The sequence below is a fragment of the Mustela erminea genome, chromosome 6, assembly GCF_009829155.1.
Source record: "Mustela erminea isolate mMusErm1 chromosome 6, mMusErm1.Pri, whole genome shotgun sequence".
NCBI classification, from domain to species: Eukaryota; Metazoa; Chordata; class Mammalia; order Carnivora; family Mustelidae; genus Mustela; species Mustela erminea.
Window position 1 is genome coordinate 112234838 of NC_045619.1, and position 17120 is coordinate 112251957.

Genomic DNA, 17120 nt, shown 5'->3' on the forward strand with positions numbered 1-17120 from the left:
ATTAGGTTTTTATGCACCTTCATAGGAAAAGAAATCACTGTTAAAAAATAACTCACATTTCTTCCAGGGTGCTTTTCTTAGGGCACTTTTTTCTCCTATATCCCCTTCCACTCCCCAAAGTCTTAATAGAGTCATCTGAATTCCTTTATTCTTTTGTAGCAGTTAAACTCTCTTTTTTTCTGATGATGCTCTTAGATGGAAGCTAAGGTGTCAGTGGGGGTCTGGTGCAAATCGTGAAGTCAGCAGTTACGGGTTTACTAACTCCCTAGTGAGTTCCCTGTACAAATGCCAAGTTGCCTTGGAAACAAGGCTAGTTATTTGAGTTGGAAATATTATCTTGTCTTTAAATGCCAGAGAGGATGATTTGCTTACCTCTGTTGCATCCTCTGTAGGTCTAACATTGTGTTGAGATGTTTTCTGCTTCACTACTTCTAGTACTGATTGATTGACTGGAGCCACAGCCAAGTTTTCTTTTCTCGTGCTTTTAATTTTAAACATGATTTGCAACATTTAGAACTAAGGAAGCAGTCCTTCTAATTTCTATTTTAGGATGGGAAGTTTTCCACTACTGATTGCCAAAAAAATAAAGTGCTATATATAGTTCACCAGATTTGACTGGCAAGAAATTTTAGTGATGAGTCATTTGTCATATGCTCAACAATGGAGTCAGTGATGGGTTGATTAGGCAAAGGAGGTGATTGTCTAAGTTCTGTGAGATGGTGTTACTTGATGAGAGACTGACTGGGCCTGATTGCTTCTGTGTGCCTGAAAGCCCCTGGTACCAACGTAGCAAGTTGGTAGGAGAATGCCGTAGCAGCTGGAGGCTTACATTGGACTGCTCCTTTTCTCTGATGTAAACATGGTAATTTGCTAGTTGGATGGTAGAAGGTGGAGCTGGGGGTGCTGTGGGCATCTTGAGACAAGGTTTTCAGGTCAGTGGAGCAGGCCCTGGCTTAATTTACCTGGCTTGCTGAGGAAGTAAACTAAAAGGCACCTTCCTAAGCACAGGGCTCAACCCTGCTTTGGAGGACTCACCAAATGGAGGCAGAAATGCAGATGCACACTAGGACAGGGCAGGAGCCTTTAAGACTCTGTGATCTTTTGCAGTGTAACTATGGTGCTGTGTTTCTGGGCTGAGGAATCCCAATGGCAGCTTCTGACCCTTGGGCCTTTGGGTCAGGAGTTAGGGAGATTGGAGCATGGTGACAGACTTGTGAGTGAGGGTGGCAATGGCATGTCTTTGTGTGGGACATTTGTGGGACAAATGTCTTTGTCTGAGTAAAGTTCAAGTAACATCATGATTGGTGCTGTGGGTTTTGGTTACAGTTTAGAGCAAGACATTGAAAGGCTACCTGTGTATGGTTTTGGCTTGTCTCCTTATTGCCTGTTTCCTACATGATGTTGGACTTTGATTAATAAAACTTTTTTTTTTTTTTCAAATTTAGATCCCTAATTCCCAGATTATGGCATTCATAGAAGAAGTTATTCTTGAGGGTCTATGCCTGAGTGTTATTCCTGAAAAGCTATCTGTGAATCAATATGTAACACATATTAATAGTTAAGCATGAAATTGTCTGCCGATTGAAATACCTTGCTGTTGAATCGTATTTCCACATTTTACTTGCTTTTAGGTAGGTTTTGTTGGAGGGTTGGCAGAGTGACAAGGTGGGGAGGGCAGCATAGATGAGGAACAGTTGCCTCTCCACTCTTAAGCCGGGGAGCCTGCAGTTGGGCTGGATTTGAGATCCATTCTCATGGAGCAGGGCAGGGTAAGGCCTCCAGGCACAGCCAGTAGGAAAGGTGGCTAGCTTTCCATGTGCTCATGTCATTTTAGAGTTCCTTGCTAAGCTTTGGGTCTTTTTTTGGGTGGGGTGATGGTCAGACAAAATATATATAATTCTTGAAATGCTGAGGAGGCACAGAATTAATCTAGTGAATGTGACATTTAAGGGTTTTCAACGGCAAGTTTGAGATGCTCCTTCTGTAGTGAGTGAGTTTTCATTGGTATAGCTTGTATTACTACTATTACAAAACATCACTGGCTCAAATATATTCTTCTGCTATTGTTCTGCTTACTCATCCAGTAAAACAGTAGCTCTGTTTAAATGAGTTTTTAATGAACCATGATTGCAAGTAAGGCTCAGAGAATGACTAAGGATTTAGTATTGTCTCTATGTCATTAGCATAGAAACAGTCATCAGAAAGCTTACAAATTGATTTAATAGTTTCTTCACCCATGTCTGTATAATAGTTATTACATCATTACATTTTGATTCTGAGGTTCATATTGCTTCTCTCCCAGTTTTATCTACTGTCATCTCTTTGAGAGAAAGCTGCATGTGTTCATGATAAAATCATAAGAAATGCTGCCTTCTCCAGTTTGGAGTCAGCCTATCTCTATGTGATTAGCCAATTTCAGAGTTATTTTGCTTTATCTGACTTTGTGGTCTTACTTTTTATTAACATTTAAACAGTAGTGTAACATAGTCGTAACTTCATGGATAGGTACAAATGAAACAGTGGCTCTTGGTGATGGGGATGGGAGGAAGAGGGGTTTACATTGTATCTGACAAGTGGGTCAGCTAGTTTATGGCTGCAGCATTTGCATATTGTGGATTGTGGATGGCATATTCAGAGCTGTTAGTTGAACATTACTCTTCAGTTGGGAATCTAATTAGTCTGAAGGCTCAGTGGGTGATCGAGTGTATCATCCTGAGGGACCGCAGAATGAAATCCCAGCTCTGTAGTGTAAGCTGGGGAGCATAGCTGAATATGTTTCACTGTGATTTCCAGATGATGCATAATACCTTTTTAGGTATCTGTGACTTTTTAAAAGGATGTTTATTAGCTCTTAGGGGACAGATGACCTTTGACTGTTGACAGATAGGGGTGTGTTATGGTGTTGGTCTCCTTGGTTGTGCAGGTAGCAATGGGAATGTCTTGCTCTTTACTACATGATATACTACATTGAAATAGCACTATTAAATATTTACCTCATTAGATTCCTTTGCGTATGTGTAGATTATATACTATGTTAATCCATATAATCATGCTACTATCTGGTAATTTTCCTTTTATAGATGTGCTATTGGTTATTAGGTAAGCTATATGGGAGACCACTATAAATGAAAGGTTTTGTTTTGTTTTTGTTTTTCAAGAGACGAATGAAGAGGAATTCAGGGACCCAAGTACTTGATGTACTTTGACAAGTTTTAAAAAGTATATCCCTGAGTGAAAGGGTGGGGGGGAATGGAGTCTGTAGGGTAGAAGTCTGTCAAGGGTCTCAATGGGCCAGAATCAAGGTGTGAGCAGAGTTCCTATACTTTCTGGAGGTCCTAGGAGAGAACCCATTTCTTTGCCTTCCAGAGCCGCCTAATGTTCCTTAGCTGATGGCTTCCTTTTCTTCATTTTCAAAGCCAGCAACATAATATCTCTCTAACCATTGTCACATTTCTCTCTGACCGCAGCTGGGAAAGGTTCTCTACTTTTCCAGATTTGGATGATCAGATGTCCTCCTCCCCAGGGTAATCTGAGATAATCTCTGTAGTTTAAGGTCTTTAATCTGAATCATAGTGTAAAGTCCCTTTTGCCATGAAGGTTAACACCCCCGGTTCCAGCGGTTTGGGGAATAGACAACAAGGAGCATTATTCTGCCCACCACAACCATCATCCTCTTTTTTTGTGATGAGGACTGTAAGGCTAAGAGATGGTAGAGAGGCCAGTGGATTTACCAACACCCATCCATGAAGTAAGATCAGAGCTATTTTTGATTGGAGATCTGTTTGATTCTGAATCTTGGGCTCTTAGACACTTTGCTACACACAGTTCTGGGCTTTAAGCACATAATTTTAACCATTAAAAGGGCTACCCTCTATCCCAGTGGTTTGTAAGTGTTTGCATGTAATGTTTTAAAAATAACTTGGAAAAGAAAATAAGAGCAGTTCGGAGGGTTCTGATATCTCAGAAAGTTAAAATGATTTCTCCCGAGGTAGGTGAGGAATGGTATGACCAAGTATGGCCAAGTTTGGAGTTTATTTGAATGTGGGTTTATCTTAAATTGTGGGTGTTACCCTAAATTCAACATATCAGTTTTCATGGAGATTTGATGGATAAATGAATCAGAAGAGAGATTAAGTCATAACTATTGAAAGTAAAAATGAACTTTCAGAAATGATCTGCTTCACGGACAGCAGTGAAGATTCCATCTGTTAAAGCATGGATATGAGTCATGTTTCACAAATTTTAAAAGCAGACATTTCCTTTATTTTTTTGAAGGGCATGATAGAGATTTTTAATATGTGATGTTTTTGTGAAGGTTTCGTTTTCTTTTGCTGTGCTACTATATGCATTCTTGTAGAGTAGATTTTCTAAAATTATATACCCTTCCCAATTTAACACAAAATTACTTCATATCTGCACCTGGCAGTTAAATTTTGGTTTAAAAGAAAGCTGTGGAAATTGTATGTTATTGGCATATTGCAAATCACCAACTGTGATTCTGCCACTGAAATTCAAACAGCATTTGTTCATGACACAGTCCAGATTTCATAATACTTGTGTTTTCTAAAAATGCTGGAGATAATTATTGAAACTAATATACATGTATAAGTTCTTCCATGTGTGGCATTTAAAGACACGATCTCTGTAATTTGCAGTCTCCATTTTCAGTTTGCAGAAAGGACTTGATTCTTGAGAGAACACACCATTGTAAAAAGTTAATAACAAAACTTGCCTTTCATTTTCTTCCAATTAAAGACCAAATGTCAGAACTTAATATCTTCAAAATCCATATTAGGCTGCATACCTTGTGAGAAGTTTGATAATATTAAAATCAAGTAGGGAAATTCAAAATCTCAGTGAAGAGTTTGAAATGGATATTGGTATTTATCAGGGTTACCAAGGTGCCTTGACTCTTCATTTTATTTCCCAAGTTGAAGATTGTAAATTGGATGTTACTGGGTGGATGAGCATTCTAGAGCCGGATTATCAAACTATGGCCTATGGGCCAAATTTGGTCCATCACCTGCTTTGTAAATAAAGTTTTATTTAAACCTCGTTGTGCTATTTATTTGTGTATCGCCAGTGGCTGTTTTTGTGCCATAGTGGCCGAGTAGAATAGTTGTGACAGAGGCTGCATGGATTGCACAGCTCCAAAAATACTTACTAGTTGGAACTTCCAGAGGTTTGCTGACCCCTCGTCTAGCAGAATGTCTGTGTTATGAATTCCGGGAGATTCTTGCCAGTTGATGTCAGATAAACAGACTGATTTTTTTTCTGTTTATGGGAACTTCAGTGTATACATACAAACACCTTTCTGTTATTTATAACTGCTGGGGATTTCTTATCCCACTTACGTTGCTTATTATAAGGTTGAGTGGCCCAGCTATCCATCCTACGTTAATTTCTCCTTACCACTTAACCTCCTTCCACGTTGTTTAATCAGCTAATTATAGATGATGCCACAGCAGGGTTCTGAGCTTCCTGTTTGTCTACATGTCTCTATGACCTTATGATGGTTTTTGTTTTTGTCTTACGAATTGATTGCCGACACACACACACACACACACACACACACACACACACACACTCGTGAAAATAGCATTTGTTCAAAATGACAAAACCAACTATGAAACGAGAATTGTAATTATAAGTGCTTCTCATGTTCTGTAAATTTATCAGAGCATCCTTTAACTGATAGGACTCAAGCTTGGAGAAGCTTGAATTGGAGGTAGGTAGGAATGTTAGGGTTAGTCATGGTTCTACCTTCCTTGGAATGCCACGCTTAGTTTACCAGGCATAGGGTTGTAGGGTGAATGATCAAGGTGGTGCTGGCCCTTAGCACTTTATTACTCTGAGATTTTAAAGTGCTTCCACTGTTTAGTTATTGGAATAAATAGATTGCATCTTAATTTTCATGGCCTTTTGTAATGCTATATTATGAAAGTATAATTTTGAAATAATTTTATACTTGAGAAAAGTTGCAAAAATAGTTGCATATATTCTTCATGCATCCGTAATGTAAAATCTCATACAGCTGTAGCACAGTTATCAAACATAGAAGAACTAGTAACATTGAGTCAATACTGTTAACTAATCTACCGCAATCTTTTGAATGTTGCCTCCTTTCTACTGATGTCCTTTTTCTAGCCCAGGATCCAGGCAAGGACCTCACGCTGCATGTCGTTCTCGTTGCTCCTCTGTCTCTTCCAATTTACACGACTTCATCAGCCTTTCTTTTGCTTTCATCACTTTAATATTTTTAAAGAGTGAGTTATTTTATAGATTGCCCCTCAACTTGGATTTATCTGATGTTTTCTCATGATTAGATCAAAGATACACATTTTTAGCAGGAATACCACTGAAGTAATTTTATGTCCTTCTCCGTGCATTTTATCTGAGGGTGTTATGACTCATTACGGGTGATGTTAACCTTGGTAAAGTGTTTTCTGCCAAGTTTCTCCCCTGCAAAGATACTATTTTTCTCTTTTTTAATGAAAAGGTATTGTGTGGGGAGATATTTGGAGATTTGCAAGTATCCTGTTTCTCGTGATATTCTCACTCAGTGATTTCCGCTTCCATTGGTGATCTCACCTGCAGCAGTTCTGTCATGATGGCCTGTGATGACTTCTGTTTCCATCATTCCTTCTCTTTTTATTAATTGGAATGCTACAGTATGGAAGAGCTGTCCATTTCTACCATTAATTATTTCTTTAACTATTTACTTGTATCATTGTGGACTTACAGATATTTAGTTTGTTTGTTTTTGGGTTAAAATCCCATTGTGTCATTATTGACTTGTTTATGAATTGTCCCAGCTTTGGCCATTGAGAGCTCCTTTGGTCAACACTGATTCCCTTTGATGTGCCTCTTTCACTTTTGAGTACTCTTTCCTTTTTGGCATCAAGGGTGTTCCAGGCCCATCATGTATTTTCTCTGCCCCAACCCTGGAATTAACTTTTTTTTTTTAAGGAGCCCTTGTTTATTCGTTGGAAAATGGTAACAGAAACCAAGATCCAGGTGCTTATGTTCCTTCATACTGTGTGTGGTTGCTTCTAGGACCACTCAGTGGGGGGAGCTAAGAACCACACACGCATTGACTTTCATTCCTACCTGTCTGTCTGCATACCTACCCATTCATTAAAAAAACAAAAACAAAAAACAACCAACCGCATATTCATATTGACGCCTCTGATTTTAATCTGATATCACAGAGTTTATTTCTTTATTTGTAACTTCTCTTTCTGACAGGGAGAATTTTGACTCTCATTATCCAAGATATTTTTCTTTTTCATTCATTCCTGGTATGTGTGTGTGTCGTGGTGTGAGGATTTCTAAACCATACGCTTGTGAGAAACAAATTTATATGACAGGGTTTTTTTTGTTTGTTTGTTTGTTTTTCGGTCTCTAGTCTTACATTGAATGGTGAAAATAGTTTTCCAAAATTCTTAAGTCTTTTCCTCCCCACCAGCCTCATTGCTCCCATTTTTTTTTCTTTCATTCCATTCTTACCAACACCTAGGAGACAACCTTATCTTTTATCCTTCTTATGCACAAATGGGCAGACATATGTATAGTTTTAAATACTCCTTCCTCCTATGTGAAAGGTACCTTGTGTGTTTTGCTAAATATGTAGTACTACAGATCACATATATGCATTATATATAGAAATGCATTTTCTCTTCCACTTAATGTATTATTTACAAAAAGATTTATATCTGCCCCATCTCTCTTAATGTTCTGTGATATAAAACCAATTTATTATTTTTTACCAATAGAATTTTGGATTTAAATGTACAACTTAGAAATATAAAAGTAAAGCATCAAAGCTTGGGGGCAAGATTAGGTCTTTGAAGCTTTGCTTCCTAGAACATAATATTCCTGGGTGCTTAAATGTCAGTTTTTTTCCTCTGCAGATTTATGTCAAATGTGGTGTAACTTTGGTAGCAGTTTTATTTTACTTTAATTTTATTTAGATTCAACTAACTAACATATAATGTGTATTAGGTACAGAGGTAGAGAGTTCAGTGATTCACCTATTGTTTGTTAGCAGTTTTAATCCACTCTTAATCCACTGAGCCACCCAGGCACCCATTGTTAGCAGTTTTAAATGCCTTTGTTTGTAAATGCAGATTTACCTTTCATTTCTAGCTGGTAGCCGTGTTTGATGAGCAGGATCCACATCATGGAGGTGATGGCACCAGTGCCAGCTCCACGGGTACCCAGAGCCCGGAGATATTTGGCAGTGAACTTGGCACCAACAATGTTTCAGCCTTTCAGCCTTATCAAGCAACAAGTGAAATTGAGGTCACACCTTCGGTCCTTCGTGCAAGTAAGTGAAAGCTCTTTCTTCTCTGCGTGTTTCATCTTAATTTACAGGGATGCCAACTCCTGTTATCCAGCCATGCTCCTGTGAATAGAATTCATTATCTGTTTTTATCAAAAATTGATTAAGTTTAGAACCTGGGCAAATGTCTTTTGCTGGAGAAGTAGGCAAGAGTCTTCACATTTTAATACATTGGGCTTACTTCACTTTAGACTGGTAGACTTTTAAATTGCTCCCTAAAGGTAAATAAGGATGACGGTTAAAGTTATATTCCCAGATTTTTATTTTCATGTTTTTTATTTGAATGCTAGATCAAATAGGAAATAGTTAATGACCTTAATACCAAACCCAAACTTAGTATCTTTGATTGATAATCAACTTGGATACAGTCATTACTTCAACTTTATCTGAGAGAGAGAGTGGTGAAGAGACCTCGGGGCCAGAATTATCGTCAGAGATCCGGAAGAGCTGCTATTCAAATACCCTCTGAAGGAGAGAAAATACAGGGCTTAGTGAGTTTATATTAGGAATCCAGGGACTTAGAATACTCAAATTCTAGGACACTTGCCTGAAGAATTCTGTTGGCTGTTCATGGGAGGTTTACACAGAAAAGTGAAGTACTTTTGCAAAAATAAATTTAGTGTTTGTAATGATCTAATCTTATAATTAAGCACTTTTTAAGAATAAGAAGGTCCATTTCAAGAAATTTGTAAGTCAGAAATCATTTATTTTTTAGTCACCTTTATTTAGAAACATTGCAGTTTTTCCAGTGTTGTGTGGTAGTTTTTTTTTTTTTTTTAAATATTTTTATTTACTTATGTGACACAGAGAGATAAAGTGCACAAGTAGGGAAGCAGCAGGCAGAGGGAGAAGGAGAAGCAGGCTCCCTGCCGAGCAAGGAGCCTGATGCTGGGCTCTATCCCAGGTCCCTGAGATCATGATCTGAGATGAAGGCAAATGCTTAACTGACTGAGCCACCCGGGCTCCCCTAATTTTACTGGTAGTCTTGTGTGGTTTTATTGGTAATTATCAGAAGATCTTCTTTATATAAATAGGTAATAGTATATAATAATGTATGAAATTCTCTATAGAGTATAGTTAGATAATATTTAGACTATAGTTAATTCTCACAAAACATCGGTTTGTTCACATGTACAAACATATTTTAAACTAATTTTGTGGAAATAGCATTTGATTACTACATGGATATGCTCTTTTAAAAATCTTATCTTGGATTTGCTTCAGGCAATGTTTTTCCAAATGTGAGGTGTGTACCATGTATGGTATGCAAGGTAATACGTAAGTGGGTACACTAGTTACTTTACTTTCTTTTATTGTATACCAGCTCATTAAGCCCATGCCTTTTCTGCTTGGAATAATCTCACTTATAAATGTAGATTGCCTAAATTTGATTTTTTTTTTTGAAGTTTCTGATGAAGTGTTCAATAATTTATCAGTTTCTTCTAACACCCAAGGCTCATCACATCAAGTACCCTTATTAACGCCCATCTCCGACCTCCTCTCCAGCAACCCTCAGTTTTTTTCCCATAGTTAGAGTCTCTCATGGTTTTTCTCCCTCTTTGATGTCTTCCCATTCTGTTTTCCTTCCCTTTCCCTATGGTCCTCTGCCCTGTTTCTTATGCTCCATGAGTTTTACAAGTGAAATCATGTAACTATCTTTCTCTGATTGACTTACTTCTAAATGTGATTTACAGTAAATTTTAATTAAATAAGAGTACAGATATTCAGGTGCCTGATATTTGGGAAATAGTATCTTTATATGAATAATTACCCTCTAAGGTATAGAATTAAATACAGAGCTTTTTTTATGTCTTATTGTTGTAGTTTTAAGTTCATGTTTTATAAAGGATGTACTTTTAATTTAGCTGCACCTTAAAAAAGTGTTAGAGGAAAGGTAAATGCTGTCTTTATGTTAAGAAGAATTTGAATGGTGTACTTTCCATCAAGTTTTGTCTTTTGTTCTGGATGCAACATTTCTTCATCACTACCACCCATATTTGGCTGGTCCTGTGTGTTTAAATTTAAGTGCTGTTTTTAACACAAAAGATCTCTTTTACCTTGTTTATCATGAGCAGGGGAACTTATATTGGAAGCTTTGGCAATGTCTTGTAGCCATCAGTGGGAGAATACATAAATATTACTTTCTAGTTCTAAATTTTATATGCTAGGTTTATTTAGATTTCATGGCTTTGGCAGCCATTGGGTAAGTGTATGGTAAGCATCTAATAAACGCAAGGTTTGGTAGCTGTGTAAAAGTTACGTGTTGTATACGACTCCCCTAACTATTAGGATGGTTTTTCATACTGTTTTAATACCACTGATTCAGACCTAATACAGGAGTTGGACAGTGCTGGGCCAGGCATTGCGATATGTGATGAGTCCAGAGTTGATGTCATAAGGCCTAGTCCTTGTCCAAAAGGGGTTTATGGTTAGTGGTCTTTCTGGTTTACCAATAGGAAAATAAAGAAGCCAACAGTATGTAGAAATTTGCTGAATTGAGGGATAATCAACTCTAATTAGGGGCATGGTTCATAAGAGATTTTAGGTAAACTCCTGATGCTTTCCTTGAAGAAAGAAAGTTAACTTTGCTGTGTTTTCCAAGTCTTGCTATGTTTGAATTCACTCCTCTCCTCTTTTGCATGAAGAATTGATGGAAGCTAAGAAAAGTGTGCAATTTATTTTGTCAATAGAACAGTGGATATTAAGTCTGAGAATTAAGATAAAGCCTAGGTGAACTTAATACACAGAATTCTCATCTTAAAAGCTTTTTATGCTTTTTTAGAAGTTACTGTGAATTTGCCCTTGTAGTGCATATAAACTGAGAACCTTGATTTAGTTGAATTATTGGTTCTCATATATAAGTGATATTTTCCCATGAGGGACAATAGACAATATCTGGAGATATTTTTGGTTGTCACAACTGGTAAAGATGGGGATACTATGAGTGTCTGATTAAGGCCAAGAATGTTACCAAACATCTTATAAGGCATAGGACTGTTGTCCGTATCAGTTCTCCATCCCCAAATATCAATAGTGCTGAGGTAGAGAAACCCTGAATTAATGAATCATTGTCCTTATGGTCAAAAATAGTAGTTATGTGAGAGAAGCTTAAACTGATACTTGAGAAATATTTTCTTGAGCCCTGTATGTTGAACAACGTTCTGAATAATACCCTTAAAGGATGAGACATCACAACCAGCTAATAATGATCTTGCTCATAGAAGGTAATCAGTAGACCATAATAATAAAAATGGGGGAATTATGGGCAGTTTTACATAAACTTACTGGTGTAAATATAATTATTTGAAAAAAAAAATACATATTTTCTTAAATTCCAAAAAATGTGCTTTAAAAAAATAAGAAAGTGAATAAAATAGACCACACAGTGAGAGATCATTTATGTAAAGCTTCTTATGTTGAAGAAATAAAACAAAAAAGAATAACTATAAAAAATAGGTACCTATGGGGAACAGAGAGAATAGGATGGATGAAGTGGGGTAGAAGTGAGACTCACAACCTCTTGTTTTGTATATTTGGCATTCAAACCATATTATGTTTTATATAATTATAATCAAATCTTAATTAAAAAACTGTAAGATTATTAGTAGTTAAATAGTAATTCTCAAAATAAAAAATCATATAATAGAACTGCATATAAATTATATATCCAATTGGTAGCTCATGCATCCAAGAGTAGCTATTTTGTGTTACTGTAAAGTCTAGTAATTTGTACCATGAAAGAAAGATGGGGGGGAGGGAAAGAACTGCAGTTTGTTTGTTGGTAATACTGGTCCTGTTATTCTTGGACTGTTCGGTGGATATTATGAGATGGAGCAAATGAAGAATTATAGTAATATTCTAATTCTCTTATTCCTTGTGCCATCAAGGATCTGGGATTCAGAATATAGAAGGAAAGGTCTACAGACTTAAGTTAGAAGAGAATAAAGAAAAATTCCATGGTCCTCACTTTGCACAGAACATACAATGACTCTGTGGGATGTTTTATTTCACACACACAAAGGAAGGTGGGAGGAAAGGAAAATCCTGTATATGTTCACTGACTATGTCTTGAATTAACGCTCCAACCCAGTAACTGAGCATTCCTGATATCCAGACTGTGATTTGGAAATAGCATTTTCCATCAAAAGGGATCAGAGCTTTCTGGAGAAATGGCTGAATTCTGATCCAGGGAGGAAATGTATCAGAGGATTCTGGGTCATCCTGCCATATCAGAAAATAAGGGAAACTGTGAAAGGTCACTGGAGTTGTGTCAGCAGGACCCAGGAGTCATGTCGAAGCTCCCACTGGCCCAAGGGGGACAATTAGAACATCAGGAAGGGGAGTGAAAGGAGTGCGTTCATGAGTTCATAATGACAATGAATAAGTAAGCAAGCAAGGTAAGGGATGCTAGTGAACCAGCTTACTATTTGGAAAACTGGTAGAAGAATTAAATAATTAGGTATCTTTCCTGTATTTCGTGTATGAATGATATTACTGGGTAACTAAATAGATGAAGGGGAAGTTCTTTTTATTGAGGTATCCTGGCTAATAAATGATAGAAGTAATGCTAGAGTAAGAAGATTGCTTTTTTTTGTCATTCCTGATGAAATAATAGATCTATGCATTTATCATCAATCACTGGTAATATAAAAAGATAATAGTAAATTGAGAGTTAACTAAGTATTGTGATCTTTCTGATGGAAGAATATAACACTATGAAGTAGTCTTGCAAAAGAAATTAAACCCAAATCCAATCAAGTATCTAGATCCAACTGTCAATTTATAAGAAATCCTGAATGCTGGAAAGCATGTTAACACCGTAGATGTGCAGTCAGTCAAGTCAAGATGATGGGAGACTATATAAGACAAGTGACCCAGGTTCTTCGATACGTCAAGTGCAAGGTAGGGGAAAGAGGTGAAGAGGGAACACAGATTAATAGAGCCTTAAGAGATGTAACATCCAATCATAATCTGTGAATCTTGTATAAATCCTGATTTAAATGAAACAACAACAACTAAAGAATAGCAGTCATATGCAGATTGGTGAGTTGAACACCGTTTGAATATTTGATATTAAGGAATTATTTCATTTTAGGTGGACGATGTTATTGAAATTATTTTCTAAGATTTTTATCTTTCTGCTATACATAACAAAGTAGGTGTGGTTGGAAATCATCTATCTGGAATTTGCTTCAAAGTACACAGGCGGGGATAGTAGCTGAGTGGCTGTGTGGGGAGGCAGTATGCTATTCTGCTTCTGTTTGTATTTAAAATTACTCTAAAAATGTATGTGTGTGTTTGTGTACGTGTGTGTTTTTGAAGGAAACACTTTTTAAAGGCACTTACTTAACATTTCAAAGTTTACTTAATTCCTGTCTTTCTTGAACATTGTTTCATTTAATATAACTCAAGTTTTAACCTAATACATTTATAAGCTTGAGTATCTTTCATTGGTCATCTTTTCCCATTTCTGTGAAACAAAATACATCCAAATGTTAACTCTTGAATTTTTATATAATGCAAATATACTGGTAATTATTATTAATACATAATTTATCAACATAGTGTAAATATGCACTATAAAATTTTTGCCTATTAATGTGGAAATAACCGAGAGCATTCAAATGAGAGTCAGCTATTTATTCAGAGCTTGCCGAAGCAAGGGACCCTTCCACCATCACTTGTATTTGGCAAGCAGGGAAGTGGGAAAGCTTTATAGTAAAACAAGGGGGAGGCTTTAGATGTGCCCTCATTGGTAGCTGTTGGCGTAGAGTAGCTGCCGGTGGGCTACCTGGAAGCAGAGTGTCCTTTGTAATTGGCTAAAGGTGTGCAGGGACGGTCTCTGGCTCCTCATAAATTGAAAGCAGAGTCAGAAATTAGGGAAGCTGTCAATTACTAATCAGATCCTGTCTATATTGAGCCTACTGTTAAAGGGATTATTGCTTGGCTTCCTGAACTGGTTGCTGCAGATAGTAGTCTAATTTCCTGGACTGGTTACTCTAAGTAGTAGACTGGCTTATTAGGTTGGTTTCTACAGATTGTGGATTAGATTTTCATTTTTATGTATACTCTGGTCATTGTCCATTTTTATTATTTTTTTGAGAGGGCATGTGTGCATGAGTGGGGTGAGGGAGGGGCAGAGGCAGAGGGGGAATCTTGACTTGAGTCTCAATTTCATGACCCCAAGATCATGACCTGAGCTGAAATCAAGAGTCAGATGCTTGACTGACAGAGCCACCCAGGTGCTCCAGAAATTATTTTTATTCTAAGTGTATCTCTTTCAATGGGACTTTCTCCCCAGCTAGTTCACTCTAATTGTTGAAAAATACTAAATTTTTCTAGAATGAGAAATTGTTATCTCGGAAATCTTGTTCACAGAAGTGAGTAGAAGGGTATAGATGGAGTTTGTTACGGTTATGGTACTGTTATCAGCCCTTCGACCTTCCGTCAAGTTAAGCACCAAACATGAGTTAGTGATCCTTCATCAAGATTTTTATTGATGTATCATTGGAAAGACAACTGGCTTGTGTCTTCCTTTCATTTTGTTAAAAGGAATGAACTAGAAACTCATTGAGTGGCAAAAGGATTTGTTACCTGGAATCATTTACTTTCTCAACATCAAGACCATTATTTCAAAATGTCCCACTGTCTGGCATTCTGGAGGTTTAGTGTTTGTTTTTTGTTTTGTTTTGTTTTTTCCTTTTTGAGATTTTCTTTCTTTTCTTTCTTTCATCTATCTATCTATCTATCTATCTATTTATTTAGAATCTCAAGCAGATTCCATGCTAAGTGTGGAACCCCACATGGGGCTTGATCTCATGACGTGAGCCAAACTAATTGTCGGGTGCTTCACCAGCTGAGCCACCCAGGTGCCCCATCCTAGAAGTTTTTATGTGTAGTGGTATATATCATCAGTTGTAAGATTCAGGATAGGTGATGGTTAGTTTTTACTTTATAATTTTTTAAGAGAGAGAGAGAGTGAGAGAGAGAGAGAGAGTGTGTGTGTGTGTGTGTGTGTGTGGTGTTTCACCTGTTTTGTGAGGTAGAAAAGCTGTTCAGAGCATATGTAGGACTTCCTAGACTCTAGGCACTTCCACCTTCATGGACCCCTCCTACCATAATAATATCAATAATAAAAATTAATTTCATATAACTAAATATTTCAGTATTTTATTGTTTCTGTCATGCAAAATTTCATAGTTTTCAATGGCTCTAAAAGTATTATTTTCATATGATGTGAGAAAAAAATATTTACTGTGTCTCTCAAAGTTCATTTTGTTTTCCTTCTGATTTTAAAAGAAATTAAGTGTCTGACTCTTGCAAACAGAGAAAGTCAATTATATGGTTTCATTTACTTGTGGAATAACATGGAGGACGTTAGGAGAAGGAAAGGAAAAGTGAACTGGGGGAATCGGGGTGGGGTGGGGAGATGAACCATGAGAAACTGTGGACTGTGAAACAAACCGAGAGTTTTAGAGGGGAGGGAGGTGGGGGGTTGGTTGAGCCTGGTGATGGGTATTAAGGAGGGGGGCACGGATTGCATGGAGCACTGGGTGTGGTGCATAAACAATGACTCTTGGAACACTGCATCAAAAACCAATGATGTGTTTTATGGTGACTAACATAACACAATAACGATTTTAGAAAAAGTGTCTGACTCTTGGTTTCAGCTCAGGTCATGATCTCAGGGTCCTAAGAGAGCCCCACATCGCTCAGCGAGGAATCTGCTCAAAATTCTCTCTCTCCCTCTGCGTCTGTCCTTCCCCCTGCTCTCTCACACTCTCTTTCTCTCCAGAGAAGGAAATAAAATATTTTTTAAAAAAGAAATTAAATATTTGAGCCTCCTAAAAGCACTGTGGGTCCCAGGCACTGGGACTCCTCTGCCTCCTGGGTATACATCAGCCCTTAGGGCTGTTGACAAGGGCAAAAAGGGGTTCAAAAAGCAAGCATTTCACCTTGACCACTTTAAGGACAATGGAGCCATTTTGGGAAAAATGTGAAGACCTAGACTTCAGGTCCCTGAAATTTTTGGTGTCCCGGCATCGCGTGGATGGTCTTTGTGTCTTCTCAGGCACTGTTCCTTTTGAAGATTTGGGCAAGATTAGTAATCTCCCTCAGCCTCAATTTCTCAGTCTCTAAGTGCCTGCCCTAGGATTGTTGTGAGTAGTAAATGAGGTCTTTAAGTCCTAATAGAGTGCTGGGCACATGATAAGCACAGATAACAGAAGATTATAGAATGGTGATGATGATAAAAGATGTCTCTTGAGTGTAGACTTTATGGATGTTTTAAAGGGTTGAAAAGTTACAGAACCTAAGTAAATAAGACTCATACTTTTCTTTCTTTCTTTCTTTCTTTTTTAAAGATTTTCATTTTAAGTACTCTATATACCCAATATGGGGCTTGAACTCACAGCCATGAAATCAGGAGTCACTTGCTCCATTGACTAAGTCAGCCAGGCGCCCTGACGGGACGTACATTCTTGAATAGGACACACTACCTCTTTTCAATACCCAGTTAGACTGCAACTGTTTTCTCTCACCTTCATAATTCTTTGATACATGTTTAAGTGTCTCTATTTTTAGTGGTCACAAATCCAGGCTTTGAGAGACCTAATGTGCTCAGGGACACACATTTCCTATGCAAATAAATCATTGAGTTCAAGTCTAGTGATTTTTTTTTTACTCTGAGTTTTTTTCTTTGTTTTTTAATTCTCAAAGACTTTTTTTTTTTTTTTTTTAGAGGTCAGACATTCCAGGGTAGCCTGATCTTAGAATG

At 37.4% G+C, this 17120-nt stretch overlaps 1 protein-coding gene across 17 annotated transcripts in view; it reads left to right on the forward strand.

Moving 5' to 3' along the window:
• Window positions 1–17120, forward strand: part of PARD3 (par-3 family cell polarity regulator) — a 645516-nt gene that overhangs the window by 248523 nt on the left and 379873 nt on the right. For all 17 annotated transcript variants that reach the window (XM_032350010.1, XM_032350021.1, XM_032350015.1 and 14 more), the window contains exon 3: window positions 8149–8329. In XM_032350010.1, the coding sequence (XP_032205901.1) occupies window positions 8149–8329 (181 nt within the window). The remainder of the gene's footprint in view (window positions 1–8148; window positions 8330–17120) is intronic.